The sequence below is a fragment of the Patagioenas fasciata genome, chromosome 5, assembly GCF_037038585.1.
Source record: "Patagioenas fasciata isolate bPatFas1 chromosome 5, bPatFas1.hap1, whole genome shotgun sequence".
Taxonomy (NCBI): Eukaryota; Metazoa; Chordata; class Aves; order Columbiformes; family Columbidae; genus Patagioenas; species Patagioenas fasciata.
Window position 1 is genome coordinate 48,280,064 of NC_092524.1, and position 18,600 is coordinate 48,298,663.

At 39.1% G+C, this 18,600-nt stretch overlaps 1 protein-coding gene across 40 annotated transcripts in view; it reads left to right on the forward strand.

Annotated features, from left to right (window-relative positions):
• NRXN3 (neurexin 3) overlaps window positions 1–18,600 on the forward strand; it is a 1,036,700-nt gene that overhangs the window by 439,034 nt on the left and 579,066 nt on the right. For all 40 annotated transcript variants that reach the window (XR_011739408.1, XR_011739409.1, XM_071809509.1 and 37 more), the window contains one exon: window positions 18,431–18,550. Coding sequence is in view for 38 of the 40 variants with exons in the window: in XM_071809509.1 (XP_071665610.1) it covers window positions 18,431–18,550 (120 nt within the window). In the remaining 2 variants the exon portion in view is untranslated. The remainder of the gene's footprint in view (window positions 1–18,430; window positions 18,551–18,600) is intronic.

An 18,600-nucleotide genomic window follows, 5' to 3' on the forward strand; every position in this document is an offset into this window, starting at 1 on the left:
TTGGGCTTGAATGCAAGAGATCTGGGGGACACAGGATCTTCTTGGCAATTGGAGTTTCATTTTGTGTTCTTTCTCCACATTATACCATACATTTCTGAGCACTTTTGATTAGTGGATCTATCTTGCATAACCTCCTCTGTGTGCAATCTTTCCTCCTGTTGGAGATGAAAGGCTTTGGATAGGATAGCAGAAGGCTTTTAATTTTCTACCTGATTAGGAAGTTCAAATACAAGTTAATATTGTACATAGACTTTTCCCCCCTTGTGAATTCTTAAATTGTTCGTGTATACAAGATGTTGGGGCTGTGTTCACTGCTGAGCCATTACTTGTAATTTTTGTCTGGAAGAGCTTCCATTGTCTATAGAGTCTGATACAAGTCTGGCTGCCTGATGAGAGCTCTAGTTAAGGTGTGAAGAAGGCTTAATGAGAAGAACTGGAAACTGGGGAGCATCAGGTATGTTGGGTCATATTTGCCCCCAGCTCACTTGTGTTGCTTTTGGAGTAGGCAATTCTTGTGATTACTTTCCTATACAGTTTTTCCTGTATGTTGCTAGGGTCCCTAGGCAGTTTTCTCCTTCCTGACAAGATTGATACTCATGGATCACAAAGATACTATAGCTGGGATTAATTTAATTCCAGCAAAATGCAAGCTGAGGACAAACTGGCTCTTTCAGACCTACACGGCCTCCCCACAGTTGCATGTATGTGCTGACCTTATGTTAGCAGGTTTGCTGGTAGTTGTTTTCCTGGTCATGTTTTCTTAGCATGGTAAAACTTGTGATTCTTCCTGAATCTTGCTGGGGAAAAGTCAGAGGCATAACACATAGAACTGAAAGCAACATGGATACAATGTGAGAAACCATTTTAGAAGCACAGATTACTCCCTGTTTTACCCACTGACTGTCAGGTACTAGAGGCGAAGCTAAGAACTAATTCAGGTCAGTCAACTCTGAAGAATGGACCAGAACCTGCCAATATATTCAAAAGTTATTTCTTTGCTATGACTCCTAACCATACCTTGATATTACCAGCCATCATCTGTGGGGAAAAGTAACACTGATGGCACTAGAGAAATAAACGACTCATGCTCAAAGTGATAAACAGCCATTTACTTTTGTTAAACATCCATTACAGAGAGGCGTAATATTTTGCAAGAAGTCTCTAAATGTTGCTGTAACATAGGAAAAGCCTATTAACCTGTTATATTGTGAGCAATATGACTGTTGGGACTTCAGACTCCTCTACCTCTCTGTTCTGTAATGGCTCTATAAGAAAAAGAGAAATGCCTCTCAGTCTATGACTATTTAAATGTAAAGCTCTTTGAGGTCACGTCTTATCTCTGTTATGTATCTGTAGTGACAGGATAGTGTAAGGCGTCAGCTGGAACTAACTTAGTGTGTTTGAGTTTTGCAAGTTTGAATGTATTTTGAATGTTCCCAAGGGCTCATGCAGTCTGTCTGTAATGTTGAGGTTTTCCCTCTGAGCCTTTAGAAATATTTTTTTTTCTCTTCTTATTATTTGATGTGTTGAATTATTTTGAAGGGATAGGTGACTGGAGAAAGTGGAGAGAAAATTCTGAAAGAATTTTGAAGAGACAAAGTAACTGATAGTTTCTGATAATTATTACATTGGAAAATAATTCATCATGATTAATGTCCTATCAGTATAGACTATAGTTATGATGCTGTTTTAGCTGTTCAAGTGGCTAATGTCCAGCTAATTCATGTTCTGTCTAGGACTCGCTCAGTGTCATTGGACATGACAGAAATTAGCAGTGAATGGAAGATTCTTATGCCTACATTTCCAGAGTATTCCTATGTCCTAGTTATTGTCTGCATTGCTTTCCAAGAAATTCTTGAACTGTTTTTGCATCTTAACATGCTTTATGATTAAGCTTAATGGATATCTAAGTTGTTATAAATACGTATATTACTGACAAATATTTCCATTTTTAAAAAAAGGTGAATAATGGAATTGAAGCCTCTCTGAGCCTTGCCAAAATGCAGTCATTTGCTGAGATGCTTTACCACTTGGGTCCTTGTCATTTATGAATGACATAGAATGCATGGTGGGACTATTCACTATATCCTGACCAGTTGTGATTCTGTTGCACATCCAGTGTGTTGCCCATAAGATAAAATGCAAATACAGGAGGAGGAGAAGGAGGGGGTGGTAGAGAAACAACATCTGGAAAACTTTCTTCCTACTTTGCATCTCCTTACCATGCCTTCACACGCACATATTTCCTTCAGAGTGACAGAATGCAGAAACTGTCTTTGTAGTAACAAAAGCCAGAGTGAACCCAGCCTTGTGCTACAATTTCACCCCAAATACCAATGACAAAAGGTACTAGACCTGTTCAGAGAGTTAGTTTTAGCTGTAGTTCTTGGCCTCATGAAAATGAATGTTAACTGAATATAAAAGCACAGGTGTAGTAGGGGCTCTTCCCTAATGCCAGAGAAGTGATTGTGTAGCATTAGTGTCAATCTCGCAGCCAGAAAAATTAATCTTTCCTTAAGTGGACGTAAACTCTGAGTATAACAAAATAAATTCCTCCTGTACTAGCTGTGGTCATATGTACAAATTTTACCATGTTAATAAGGAGGTTGAAACTGTCAAGAAGGAAATTGTAAACTGGCACAGACAAAGCCTTTGTAAGGAGGTTTAGGCATTTCCCTGCACAGTCTTGCAATTTGACTTAATAAGTAGTTCCCAATATTTGCTCAGGGTGAGAGAAATACAGGAGAAATGTGTCATCGTGCTTTCGGTCAGAGGAAATCTGTCAGGTCAGACGCAGTGGAAATGCAGCCTGTTTTTCTTTGTATGGGGACTTATGGAGAAATGTTGCAGAAAATCACTGCTTGTTGTACAGCAGAGCTCTGGGTCAGGTGAAGCTCGTAGACCTGATCAGGACCAGTTTCCCTGGGTGATGGTGCAGATATGTGGTTGGTGGTTTTGATGTCTGATGCTAAGAATATTTTAATATATGTTGGTTGGTAGATGAGCTAAATAGATATTGGTAATTTGGGATGATAGTCCATAGACTTTGCCTGAAGTAGTTAAGTTTATATGCAGTTTCTCTGAATAGAGGTTTTTCTCAAAATATTTTGTATTTTTTCAGCAGTAGCATTGCTGAAAGCAGCTGCCGAGTAGAACTAGATTAAGTGTCTTCATTTGAACAGTTTATTAGCTGGAAAGTGCAGATTTATGTTGACTGCATCTATCTGAGAATTTAGTTTGAACTTGGCACGTGTTCATGAAAAAGGAAATAGCGAACATAAAAATATTATCACATTTAATATAAAAATGTTGACTTTTCATTTCTAACAATGTCTCAGCATTTAATTTATTCTAAAGTTACCTCCTTTCCCAGTCAGTAAAAACAAAAACTTCTGGTCACTAGTGAAACAAAATATTTTCATAGAATTATTTAGGTTGGAAAAGGGTCTCTAGAGCTTATTTCTACTTTTCTTTTTTTTTTTTTTTTTTTTAATTTTGTCCCTTTGGCCCTCCTTCTGCGACTGCAGCCTTTCAAAGGTGATTGAAGGTGTTGTTGCATTGTCGGTAGCTGGCTGCCTCAGTACCTTTGAATGCAGCCTTTGTGGTCCCATGAATTGTATATATGTCAGAAGTTTTGAAGACCTGAGGGCAGACCTTGCCATTGAATACCACAGCAAAGAAGGAATTGACAGAGTACTTTCAGCCCTTTTCAGCTTTGAATTCAAAACCTCTATGCTGAACCATATCTGGTTTGTTTTGAGGGGGAGGGGGCAGGGGCAATTTTTGGTCCAAAAAAACAAGGACATTTTTGTGTTGGTCTGAAGTGATCTTCTTTTCCTTCCTCTGATGTTTCCACTTTGTTCATTGAACCAAAAATACCTCTAGTTCTTTGTATTCCTCAGATGCTAAATATCATCTGTACTATGGCAGCACCTCTTTGGTTCAATCCTTGTTCCGCACCCATGTGTTTGCGTATAGTACAAAGACTCACCTGAATATCATAATCCAATATACATGCTATTATCTGCTGCCAGCAAGTATTCTTCAGTAGATAATAAGATGTGGCTTATAGAAGAGGAAACTCACAGAAAAGGTGCATTTTTACATTCCATTTGTTTATATACCGAAGGGGTATTTCTTTATCTGTTGGTGCGAGCAGATGTTTTGTGCATCATTTTTGACTATGTGTCTATTGCGTAGTTGGCTATAGATATAAAAGACTAAATTTGCTGATCCAGATGGTTGTCCTAGATTGGTGTTCTGATACAAATAGTCTTTTTATTGGTCTTTGCATGAAACCGTGTGCCTGCATTTGACACATCATTAACAGTCAGCATTGGTATAAAACTAGAAGCTGTTTTGCTTTTTGTTGCTGCTGATGTTGAATGAGAAATTAGAAATACTGTGATCACTTGGAATTAAATTACTCTCTGCCTGCTTGAAATTACTACAGTGATGTTTAGCGATATTAGAAGTGACCTGGTTGCCTGCAAGCTTGTACTAAGCACTTGGTTTATAGGTAAAACTTCATTTACCTGTTTGATACTAAGCATGCTTTGCATTATACAAATGCTTAGCAACTTTTAAACTGGACTTGGAAGCGAATGAAAGATGACACATTTATAAACACTTTGCTTCCTGTGAAACTGGGAGATGAAATTTAGTAGTGGTCTGTCATGTATTGAGACTTTGAATTTAGGTACCTTCTGTCTGATTTTTCAGAGTGATGTGCTTTACAGTTCCCATTCAGCATCTCTGAAAATCGAGCTGCCATCGACTTAATGAAGGCTGCATTTATTAAAATTGAACTGCTATCAATTTGAGATACTGTTAATTAATTTTTGCGGTGAAAAGGCGTCAGGACTTAACCTGTTTCTTTCTTCCCCACGACCCCGCCAGCAACAACGTAAGTGAGAGAGGGAGAAGCGGTGCCGCTCTGCAGCGGCGGGGCGGGCTCAGCCCGGGCTGCCGGTGCCCGCGCGGTGCGGAGGCTGCGGCAGAGCCGCTCCGCGGCCGCGAGAGGGCGACAGAGGCGGAGCGGAGCCGCCGCCGGTGCGGGGCTGCGGGCACGGGCTGTGGGCACGGGCTGTGCGTGAGACGCGGGCAGGAACGGGTAGCGGGGGTCGTGTGTGTGCGTTTGAATAACAAGGTATTAAGAGATCAGCACGGGCCTGGAGCTCTTGCTTGTTTGGGGTTCTTGTTGTTAAAGAGCAGCTGGGTTGGTTTGGATTCAAACTTGCTTCCTTCTCTTTCCCTTTTGCTTTTTGGTATGGGCTACATGGGTAGCAGAGACTCTGTCAAAATCAGTGTTGTCCTCTAGACCCAGAAGTGCTTTCCTGGCCTATGTCACCAGTCAGCAAGAATTAGACCTTAAGCTGTGAGAAGAGCACGTGGATCTGAAGCATACAGATTAGTATTTTTCTGAGCATTCTTCCATGTTACAAGCTCTGTCGGCCATTCAGTGATAAACACTAGGCTGTTGACTAGGGAAAGCTTCCTGGCCCTCTGTTTCATACAGGCCATCCAGCTTCTCCTCAGACTGCTGGTTGGGGAAGCTGTAGTTGATATAAGGTTACAAACCAGTGAGAGGAAGTAGTTTAGGAACCAGTATCTAAAGAATTCATTACCAATGCAGATTAAAACAAACAAACGAAACCAAACCCAACCACCCCCCAAACAAAACCCAACCAAACAAACAAAACCAAAAAAACCCCAAACCAACAAGCAAACAAACAAACAAAAACAAAACACGAAAAGACCAACCACAAACAAACAAAAAAACCCATGAAAAACAAAACAAAACAAACTCTGCACAAACAAAAACACCAAACAAACAAAAAACCAAAAAAAACAACCACCACCAAACAAAATGGAACTGTGGCGTAATTCTCATTCTCGAGGCTTGGCTATTGCCTTGAATAATTAGTGAAACCCTTACTTTCCTGCATAATTAATGTTCTCAGGAGTGTGATGAGCTAAGCAGTAGCATCTGTTTTTCCTGACTGGTTCTACAGTGGGACTGCAGATCTTAATGAATCATTCTAAAGTAATTTATTCTTTTTCATTTAAAAACAAAAAACCCCAACACCCCCCCTCCTTGAGGAGGAGTGCTTATTGCCCTTGAAATCAGGGGAACTGCATAGATCATAAGAGCCTTGCCCTATATAGTAGTCTCTATCACCTGTGTCATGGCCCACGTTAGCACTCTGGTGCTATGTACTGGGAATCCATTTTCTTCAACTGATTGACACCTGGGACTTGCTGATCACTTGTAGTTACTATGGTGTTTACTGTGCACTGATTCTAGAATCTATAGATCCACATTTTAAAGAGAATCTGTAAATACTCTGCTGCTGCGATAGTTTTTAAATATTTACTGATGGTACATACTGTGTAAATGTTAGTGATGTTACAGCATTTGTTCGGCATAGGATCTGAATGCTTTCTAAACATGCATTAATTCTCACAGTGCTCTTGTGAATAATAGAAATAAGAGAGTAATATTGGTTTTCTCAACATTGCAACATGCCAGCTGTTCACCAACTGGAAATGAAGATGTAGTGAGGGGAAAAATAAAATACATATATATATATATATATAGAGAGAGAGAGAGAGATGTGCATAATCTACCCATCCCTTTAACAACTACTAACAGACGACCAGCAAAGGAGATAGAGGCTGTGGGAGTTTTGTGTTGTTTTCTTGTGTGCGCCTTCTAAAAATTGAGACAGAAGTAACATTTTCTCAGAGCAAAATGATGTCTCTCCAAACTTGCAATGGAAAACAAAGTATGCCTGTCACTAAGCTTTCAACAGGAAATGAAACTGCTGGAGAGATGTTTGTGACCAGTTTATGCCATTAATCAAATTCTACTGTTTTTACAACTTAGCCAGAGGCCAACACATACTATTGTTTGATAGTCCAACAACCTTATTGCTTTAATGTCTCTGGAACAGCTTCAACTAATATGTAGTCCCAATACAACTGGATCGTTTTTTTTGTTTTCTTTAGAAACTTTACAATTCAGGCTACTACTACTATTTGTAGCGTTGTGCGTAAGAATTGATAACCCTTGTAACCAAGATGGCTGATGAACATTCATGGGCATCAGTTGATCTTGGGAGCTATGAAGTCACTACTTTCCTTCCTTGTGTTTAATTCAGTATTCGTACTCTGACATTGCTGTCAGGGCTCTGGTCTTTTCAAAGTGATCAGTAACTTCCTTGTATTGAGCAAGAAAAGGAGATCCCCGAAGACTTAGTGGTACCTTTTCCAGGAATAAGTCTATTTCCTGGTGGGAACAGGTCTGCTGGCTTTGTTTTCTCTTTCTCCTGGTCTGTCACAGTTTTAGGATGATTCCTTCCAACTAATTCTTTTCTGTAATCCTAACTAATTTTAGTGACACAAGAGTTACATGTGGATGTTACATGAAATATGCAGAGTTTGTATGAAGGCATACATATGAAACGGGATGACTTGGGATGCATGTTTGAGAAGAGGGATGGCTACACTTTGGATAATAGACACTGTTTGTCATTGGGACCTCTGGGGCCAGAAAGGTGTGGATGTGTTTAAAGCCACGTGTGCTTAGCTTTATTATCCTTTCCCCTTCTTCTCTGAGGGCATTTTTTCCTTAGCTGACACGAAAGCTGTGACTTTAAAATCTGAATTTCAAAGGAGTTCTCAATATTTGCCTCAGATGTCATCTTTATCTGTAAATCCTCAACTATCCTTCAGTCTGTACTGCTGATCCCTCAGCTTTCTAGAAGCAGGTGATCCTTCCTTGATAGGTCCTTAAGCTTAATAAGGAGTCTCTTGCATAGATATCTAAGTACCATTTGTCATCCTTACCATCTGGGTTTTTCAGTTCAGGTAAAAGGAACCACTGTGTGCTACCAGTAGACTGGAGATCTGTGGTGTCTTTAAATTACCTGAGGAGGATTTTAATCAGTGGATACAGATCTTGTTGCTATGACTCAGATGGGTTCCTGCTAGCAGGGTCCTGGTGCTTTTGGCAGTTTGTGAAAGAATTGCTGAGAGGTTTCTGGAAATAGAAGGGTTAAGCGGCATTAAACAAATTAGTTGCAGCTAGATTTCTAATCAGCTGCTTCTCTGCTGGTTGTGTCTTAATCTTTAAAGTCAGTATTCACTGCAGGCTTCCAAATTTCAATTGGGTTTTATCCAGATTTGCAAAGTTTGCTAAAGGGAAAGGAAAACACTTATTAAAGAGGGACCAAGCTTTTGCTGTGATGCTCTGGGCAGTGCAAGTTTGTCTCAGTTTCTGCCTCGCCAACTGTGGTCTGCAGTATTGTCCAACCTTATTCTGAGCATGCATTAGCATTGTCGTGTGCTGGAAGAATTAGGAGTTATATAAATATATAAAAGAATAGATATAAATGAAAGGCATAGAGGATGGCAACCAAAAAGGAAGGTTTTAACTTACAGCTCGATAAGAGAAAGGACAAAGGGGCATTTTGAGAGACTGTCTTATGTCTGTAGTCCTTGTGTAGGTGAAAATTTACGATAAAGTGTTTTTAATGGGTCATACTTGTTATCTGGTATGTAACCTGAAAATGTATAGTCATTACTAAAACGTGGCTTACCTTATATAGCTAAAATACATACCAATGAAATATCAGGAGGGTTTTCAGTCAGGATATTGTCATCTGTGTTGCCACATGGTCACTATCTTGTGCTAAGTGTTCCTATTTCAATGACTCTTCAAAAAGCTAAGCTCTGTTCTGTTCCACGTGAAAGACATCTTGATGGTTAAGCTTTTAAATGCCTTTAACATTGAACACTCCAGCCTGCATTACTGATCCCTCAGCTCTGCAGAAGTATTTGATCCTTCATCAATAGCTCCTTAAGCAAAACACTCTTGCATGTAGTTCCAAGTGCCACTTACCATCCTTCTCACCAGAGTTTCTCAGTTCAGGCGAGGCAGACCAAGGTGCATTGCCTGTTATACACACACAGTTTACCAGTAACACCTGAAACCAGAAGGTCTCCACCTGCAAATTTTGGTTGCTGTTCCTATTTGTTATTAGTATGAGTTATATACATCTGATGTTCTTCCTCCCAGTACACATGGAGTTCTCAGTAGACCTATAAATACTGGCTCATATTGAATAGGAGAACTACAAAACTACTCATCTGTTACCATAGGTCAAAAAAAAAAAAAAAAAGTGGCAAACCAGAATAGAGGGAGCGTTGCAGAGTGTATGCAGTGTTTTGCACCCCCTGCAGAAGACTGGAATCCTGCTGGTTTTGTAATCATAGTGGAAGATAATTTCTGTGATACTGACTGTTATGCTCTTATAGGGAGGTTGAAACTAGTTTATGTAATAATCCTAGCAACCATGGAGATAACTCTGTGTGCATTTGTAGCACCTCAGGCACTCGGGTGCCACCAGGAAAGGTACCTAAATGAGAGAGAAATTTTAGTCCTCTGAATATATGATGCTGCTGGTCTTTTGCCTGCAGTATCTGAATAAAGAAGTGTTGGTAGCAGGATTGTCCACTGTTCTTACACTGTGCTATTAACGAGAACTGTGCAGCATTTCCTAAAGAACTTTGGTTTTTGGTTTTTGTTTTTTGTTTTTTTTTTTTTTTAATGAAATATTTGTGACTGTATCTTCAAAGATCTGAGTTTTTCCTCTGACTGAACTGCCTGTTCAACTGTTAAATGTGTCTTTGGGAAGAGAAGTCCCTTTCTTGGCCATTGTTTTCTGTGTTCTGAAAGAACAAAGATGCTATCCTGTTGTTGGAAAGTGGTCCTGAAACATATGTATCTGCAATTACTATAAGACACTGTATTGCCACATGTTGACTGATTTGTCTTGCTTTCTAATCTCCTTGCTTTCAGACTTTGATGAGAAGTAGCTGCTATAATACTTTAAAAACAAACAAACAAAGGGACAAAAAAAAGCTCTCAAACAATAATCAGATAACTCAAAAATTCAAGTAATTCCTTCTAATGAAGTAATAGAGGCAATTAGAGCATGACAGGGCTCACCAAATGGGATGATAACAGGCTTCTACAACCTACTCTAATGTAGTTTCTTACTAACATAAGAGAAGCAAAGAGCTTTTGGGGGTACTTGGTTTAGAGACCTGTACTTTTGATTTTTGTTTCTTCCTCTCAGAGATAAGTAGTTTGAATCTTGTCCGGGCAGTAAGTAGTCAAATTATTGCTGTTATATATGTGCCTGCGTGATACCTGATGTGACTCACTTCAATTGTCTCAGCCTCATCTCCAGTGTATTTTTTTCACTGTCGTTATGATTAATCCACTTGTTTGTAACATTTATGATGAGATTTGAAACTAAACAGATAGAGGAAAATACAGTTACCTTGTAGCTGTTGGTAGCACAGTCCATCTGTGTTTTGAGTAAGATACATTGATGGTATTAGTGAGAAGCTGTTTGCTTTTGGCATCTGTGCTGTTGTATCTACGCAGGAATAATCAGAAGAATTCAATCTCTAGTTTTGTCATGCCTGCATCTTGCTTTGATTAGCACTGCATCACTGGAAAGCTATTAAAATATAAAGCTGTCTTAAAATAGGATTTATTTACATCTCTGTTGCTGTTGTGGTCTGTGGTCTGTGCATAATTGTTGCTGTAATCGTTGGTTTAAAATTCTGTCCTATGGTAAGACTTCAAGGTTTTGCATGTTTCTTGAGCCACAGACTCATTTCTTGGATGGTAAACTGCATCCATTAAATGAATATACCTAAAGTGAACAGGTATTTGCTATTTAGGGGACGAATCTGCGCTGAAAATCTAGAGTTGTTTTATTAATTACAGAGGTGCAGTCATCTTCAGAGCAAAACATATCAACAGGTGAGACTCTGGAAAGCAACACTTTGAGTACTGCAATTCGTTTGTACTTTCTATAAAACTGTCTCGGGAGCAGGGTTAGTGAACGTGCTGGTTTCCCTCTAGTGGCTGCTCTCTGTAGTCGCTGGAGCAGAACCTGCTCTGGGATTGCCTTGCTGCCCAGCTTGCACTGACTGTTCTCTTGAGCTTTGCCTCTGAAAATCTATCTAAAAACAAAGGTAGAGCCAGTCTGACTTAAATAATTTTCTAGTTAATTTAATTAAACTGTTGTAAATAATAATTTAAAAGCATGAATACTTGATTTTTATTTTTTTTTCATACTTCTGTGTCCTTTTTTGACCTCGTAGCTGGTTGTGAATACAAAATAAAATTCCTTTCTTTAGAAGTGGAAATAGCTACCTCAATAGAAATGGGAAATGATCTATTACCATTAAAAATGAGTAATATCTTGAATAGATAATAAAAACCTTCATTTTATTTTTGAACACTGAAAACTTATTCATTTAGCTTGAAGTCGAAACATTTAGAATGTTTTCCAAGTCAGAATAAAATTTTGTTCAGAAGCACTGAAACATCCTTTCACTGAAATTGTAATCTCCTATTTAAAGACTTGGGAAGAATCAATTTTCTGTTAGCACAAATGTTTTCCTGATGTCTGTTAAAAATACTTCTGCTGCAGAGATAGACAGTAGTTATGTACTCTATAGAAGTGTTAAAATTCAGCAGCAGTGAAATTGAGGCAAACAAGGAGAATAACCCACTGCTCTTGATGGAAAAACCTAGACAAAAGTGTACTTTGTCTCCTTTTTATTCTTAATCACAAATTATATTCACATCAGGTAAAAGGTGCACAATGTAGTTTCTGCACTAAGTCTTGTTTAAGAGCTGTATGAGCAAGCTCCAATCATGTTGAATGCTGCCTGAATTTATGTTGAGTCATTAATATAGCCATTGTCTAAGATGTCTGTAAGTGAAAGCAACAGTTGTTCAATATGGTGCTACATGCATTTATAGAAAAAGCAAGTAACAATATTTTTTTTCTAAATAAGAACTTTTATTTTTGTAAAGGCATTTTAAAACAGATTGTATCCAAATAGTTAGGCCCACCTTAATTTATTTTTTGTCAAGTTTATAGAGAGACTGGGATATGTTTCTAAGAGATCTAGTGGAGTGGTCTTGCTCCTTTTCATTTATTTGCTGAGTTAATTCCATGCACTTGATTAGTTTGGCTTTTGGGGTGGCTGTTCTTATTTGCACTTGTGAGACTAATTGCTTCTGTGGGTATTTAAATGATTTTATGTATGCACTTTTTATTGCTGTATGGATATAAATAATTAAGCTTTGCTTCTGGGTAGGATGGTATAAATCATGCTCAACTTTATTGATTTCCCAATGAAGCCACTCTGTAAAGCTGTAAACATAACTTTTCTGTAAGCCCTGCTAAAAGCATTTGTTTTGTAAGTGTTGTGTTTTGTTTAACATGGAGTAGTACATGGAAGTGATCCTGTCTCTTGAGGAAACGGAAAGGTTGGTGCAGGTAAGGTTCCCGATGAAGGTATTGACCATCTGTAGGGAAGTGCAACTGCAACTGCTTATTCCTAGTTGACAGCTAACATTGTCTTGAAAAGGAGGATTCTAAAACCTGTATATGAGCAAAACAAGTGTGTATGTATATGATTATGTGTTGATTTGACTGGGATATCTATATAAATGTCTGCAATGTATTGAGAGCCTGGGGTTGCCAGTTGTTCCCTAGGAATTAACAATGCTCCTGGAGTTGGACAGTGGATCCTGGTCAAGCAAAAGACCTTCCTAAAACACTTTGTCCCTACTAGTGCTGCCTGAAAACACCTAACAAAATTTATGCTACCAACTTGTATTCAACCAGGACCAGAGACATTTAATGTTTTTAGAGCAGTTGGCAGCTCCAATTTTGAGCCATGCCTACATGTTCCTTGTAGGCACTCGCTACGTATCAGGAAGCCATAAAGGTGTGTGAATAATTGACAGCATCTTTGTCCTAAAAACCATTTCTTCCCCTTTCCCTGTCTGTTCAAACCTGCTTGTAGAAGTTGTGGCTGAATATCTTTGGACCTAGGATATCTTCTGCCTTTCTTTGGAAAATGCAGTATATGGAAAAGAGAATTCTGTGTTTAATATGGTAACATCTACGTAAGATATTTTCCATATTGCATAGCTATGCATAATTCTGTCACGAATATTACTATATAGTCTATATATGTAAGACAATCATACAAAGCACTGTTAAATGCATTGGGGATGAGAAACTGGTGGGACATTGGCTTCATAACTTCCCTCCTCTGTGCCACACTGTTAGGGCTACAGGAAGAATTCCACTCTGCAGTTGTGCTAGTCATGTCTGAATATTCTGTAAGGAATTGCTGAATAATGTGTAAATAGAGTGGATCAGCTTCTTGTAAGCTTTGAGAGACTCTGTCCAGCTTGACTTGTGATTCATTCTCAAGTTTTACAAATCTGTCCATGTGCGTTTTTTGCAATGAATCATAACTTCTCTGGTTATTTTGTAAAAGTGTAAGTAAAAATAACCAATGTCCCCTGCTTCCTGTGCACCATGTGCGCCTCCCCCCCCCCCCCCCCCCCAAAAAAAAGAAGGCACAAAGAACCCTCCCCTTCCCAGTGCCTCCGTGCCCTTTGAAACACTGTTGGTATTCCTGAAGGATTTTGCCCTGTATAAAACAGGCACAAAAATACATCTTTCTACTGAACAAAGCTGAGGTGACAGCCGAGCATTTTAATTATAAAATAAAACAAAACCAAAAAAACCCACAACAGATAAAACCTCTTTATTGTTACTCAGAGTTTTCTCTAAAAAGCATTAGTGTATCACTGTAGAATTATTTATTGTTGCAGTTGTAATGAGGAAGAGCCTTTTCCATTCTCATCAGTCTGGCAATGTCCTTTCTGGTCATCTCTTCTGCCATTCTGTAGACTTGAATGTTTGACCTCTTCTGTAATGTTAGATAAGACGCAGTAATATAGATAGCTGTGGTTCATGAAGGTCATTTTAATCGTATTAATGGATCAGACAATGACAGCCTACACCAAGGGTAAAAGCACACTTTTTGATCCACCTGTGAGGAACTGGTGAAGGGATTAACTGTCTGTCTCCTTTGCCTTTCACGGGAGGGAAATTCTGTGTGCTGTTAACCCCTGGGGGTGGATAACAGCTCGTGTGTTCAGAGCTATTGCTTTAACTGCATCCCTCTGGCCAGTTTGTTCTAAATGAGCAGGTTCTTGGGGGCCAGATGAGAAGCAACTTGGCATTTTCAGAAGGTGTGAACTACTTTTTGATTCTTTATACTTTGGCATGTCTATTCTTGGCACTTTTATATACTCTATTTGGGTCAAGCTATTTGTTAGCAACAGTGCAGCTTTGATACACAGATAATGATTAGGGCATCCTGGGCAGATTGGAAAGAGTTCTTCCATATTTGAAAGCATATACTAGTTTTTGTGTTGTGTTTTTTGTTTGTTTGTTTGTTTGTTTGTTTTGTTGTTGTTGTTGTTTTTTGTTTTCTATTAACGATAGGCACACAAGTTTTGAGTAGGTGTCAAAGGATTGATGAGGACATGAGGAGGAGTCACTGCAGCTGAATCAGGTAATAGTTGCTCCAGAAGCCTCAACTGCAGCTCAGCTCATCTCCAGAATGTGGGGAGGCTAGAGAGAGAGATGTTTGCTTCTGATTAAGTAGTGTTTGCCACTTCAGAGTACTAAAGTAATGCATGCTAGTCTGCCTCATTTGAGCTTGAAAGTGAAAGGTAGTGATCAGTTCTGCATGATACACAGTTACTTAGAGGACATTAGGAAGGGGAATGGATTGACCAAGAAGGCTGGAAACACCAACAGGAGTAATGCTCTGGCAGCCTAACAATGAAGTTATTGCTTTAGCAGAAGCTTTCTTATTCTTTCTCCTGTTATATTGTCTTTTATCACTCATAAAAATTAAATAAATTGAAAAATTACGTAATACTCAACTGCCTTCTCATCAAAAGTATTAATAGTATAAATAGCTTCCAGGCATCCAGCTTGTAACATTGCTGCAAGAGTTCCTTATCCTTCTTTGTCTTTTGTCATTAAAAAAATGTTGCACAAAAGGAAGATGTGAATCTTTTATTTTTTTCTCTGTCCAGCTAACTTTCTACTTTTCTTCCTCTTGCCTCTGGATTGTTCTAGCTGAAGGGTGATGTAGGTGCAGGCATCTTGAGATCACAAAAAAACTCCCACACCTACAGGACAACAAAAACTCCATTGACTTTGGTCTAAACACTTGTTTCTGTGTGTTTAGCTGCAAGACCACAGAAATGTCTTACTCGACAGGAGATGGTACTTAGAGAGAAGATTATCCTTCTGCTACATGTGGCCCATTTCCTTCCTATTCTCCCCAGTATCTGCAACTGTTGGATTGGGAATCTTCAAGTTGTCTTTTAAAAATTGATCACATACAGATGTCTATATAGTAACAACACATGTAGTAATCATGCACAATAAAATGAAATTTAGCATCCTGATGTAGGAGTCCTCCTCTATACAGTTCCTGGAACCACTTGAAATTCAATGGTAGCTTACACAGGGAGCAGTGATTCAACTGACTGTGTGCAAATGAATAATGGGGGGGACAATTTTTCTGCTTTTCAGGTCAGCCCACTGGCTGTGTAAATGTCTGGAAAGCATTTGAAAAGAAAATAGTTTAAATAGAATAAAATAAAGTTTGCATGACGCTCTGGGGTTTTTTAACTTCAGTATGTCTGGGTTTAAAAACTTAGCTGAATGCTCTTGAGTATGCTCGTATATTGAATTTTTCTATGTAGTGTTATCCATGTAACCCTACCAAAAGAAGCCAATGCCCGTTTTTGCATACAAAATGGAGGTTTGTGAGTGAAGAAAAAGATTAAAAACTCCTATTTTTTTTTTTCTATTGGTAAAATATTAAATTGGCTGATCAAGACATACATATATATAACATGAAATAATTTGCATCCTCGGTGCTTAATTTGCAAATGTATTAGCCCAAATTATTAACCCATAACTTTTAAATAGTAATCTCATTTATAGACAACCGTATGCATTTGGAAAAAGAAGTTGGAAAGCTGAAACTTCCTACTACTTTATTTGCAAATTAGTTAAGCTACATTTTCTGAAAATCTAGTCAGATAACATCTGTTGGTGTCACAGTTCTGTTTTGGAAGTGTGACAGTGGGTGTCAAGATAGCAATGACAAGCCAAACCAGCTCACTTAGGCTGACCCCTGTTTTGTCAGACTAGGGTTGAAATGTAGGAACTAGAAGGTCAGCAACTTTGAGTTACTCAACCCTGTTCAACACAGAGCCTAGAAAGTGTTGTGTTGTCAGCTGAGCAAAGTCAGCATATCTGAGTCTTTCTCTTGGCTGGGCCCTCCATAGCTCTAGGCCTGTGGAAAAGAATGTTTTCCAAAGTATTTGCTGCCCCCTTATTCCATTCTGCCCCATGCTTTCAGGTGACATTATAAAAATACACAGATCCAGACAAACTCCTTTGTCTTCCTATCTGGGAAGTGGCTGTGTGGAACTGTAATAACTGATGCAGTGTATTTTGATGAAGGCAATAATGTTGTTGCCGTCCAGAGACATCATTTTGTGATATATGCTCTGGCATAAAATGTACTCGCTCACTGATGTAAATCTAGCATAACTTTCTTGGACTGTATTTAATAGAGTTCTAATTGTCTGGTTCCAAAGAACTTATGCTTTCTGGCCATGATCTGGCTACCTTACACAGCTGGATTTACATGGGTACAGGGTGACTTTGGTATATGGGTGAGGAGCTGCAGAGCTTATGAGTTTCTCCCATTGAGATATTCTCTGTAACTGCAATATATGACTGTCCTTTTAATTCAAGAATGACTCTTATTTTTCAGGTAACTGTAGAAAAACATTTTTTTCCTTTGCTCTATGGTAAAATTGGCTAGGAATAGGCTTTATTTGAAAGGATATTAAAAATATATATTTTTTAAGAGAAATAACAGAATATTCGTTTTTCTTTGGTCTCCTTCCATAGGGTTCCCTTGCTACATGTTATATCCTAGCTGAATAGGACACCACATTCTTTCCCCATGTTCCCCCTCTGTAAAAATCAGTTACTGACTCTAACATTGCAGTGTGCATACTGTGGACTATGTAAAGTCCTGAGATATTATTCCTACACCTTCCTTCACTTCTGTCTCACTATGGAATATGCTACTTTTACATGACGCCAATCAGAGTCGGTCCACCCCCTCGTGCAGAGTTTCACCTGAAGACATGTACCAGATTTTATTCTGTGTTACGTAACTAGTCCATTGAAAACTGGACAGAATAAATGCTGTTTGTGCACTATCTGAATAAAAAGATTGATTGGCTTGTGTTGAACAAACACAGAGAAATAACTTGCATGTCTGGTATTAGTTTTACCAATGCAGTATGCTGAGCTGTAGCAGTGCCCCTTGCTTTTCCTGTCCTGTCTCTTAATACCTCCAATGTGTCTTGCCTTGTCTTTCTTGGGTTCAATGGGACCAGATCTGATGTGCAACAAGCTCTGCTGTCCTTATTCTGCATTTCTCTGATAAACCTCTGTCAAAAAGCACTCTAGTACTGTACTGAAATGAGCATGGATGCTTTTATCGCACACTGTTATTCAATTCCATGTACCATTTGACATGAATGAGTTGTTCCAGTCCTGGAATCGAAACAATTAATGTTTTAAGTAATTTCCTATCAACTGTGATGGGTGAGCAGCAAAACTTGACAAACATAGGTAGCACTAATGCTGTTTTCCCAGGAGCATTGTTTACAAGGGCAACTGTGGTTTTTACCTTTTGGAGAAAAAGGGCTCTTCTTTCCCTTTTGACCTGTAATTTGGGGGGTGAAGTAAGCACCTTATAGCCAGGCTGCTTTGCCAAAGAACCTTAGAGCAATCAGCCAGGTTGGTGAGTGGTTGTTTTCCTATGGTTTTAATTTTTTTTAATAGATATTCTTTTGGGGGGGTGGGGCTTGAGGTTGGGGGGGTCAGGGGTGTGTGTGTGTTTTGGGGGGCTTTTAAAATTTTTTTTAATACTGAAACCAACCTGGTGTTCAATATCTAAGTGTTGAGAGACCAATGCAATTTGAAAGAATCCCAAGGATCCTGGGGCTGTTGTAAATCCAGTTCTTAGGAGAGCAAAATTCTCTTGTAATGCCTTCATTGTAGAGATGCTTCTGTCACTGACTTTTTTTTCTAATACTGCAGTGCCTTGTACAATATGACGTTTGGAAATCAATACCATAGCACAAGAGAGATTTCTATCCCTGTTTTAAGTGTGTGTGACCTCTGGGCTCTGCAGAGGAAGGCACTTCACCTAGTGGGAGAGTTTCTGACCCTGACTTCCATCTGTGCTGGGAAAGTGTGGGTGTGAGGGTTGATTACAGGTCATAATACACCTACACAGTCTGCCAGTCTGTATCACACCAGGTTGATTTTGGTGACTTTTCCCATTGAGCAAATACTAAACTGATAGGGGGTCTGGCTTTAACTGTTGTACCTATCACCATCCCCAGGCAAGGGACCTGAAACTCTTTATGCTGGGCAGAAGCTCAATGACAATGAGTGGCACACTGTCCGGGTAGTTCGGCGAGGAAAGAGCCTCAAGCTGATGGTGGATGATGATGTTGCTGAGGGTAAGTGTGATGTATGTTTTTTGTCACTCTCTTTGTATCTGTGTCCATAG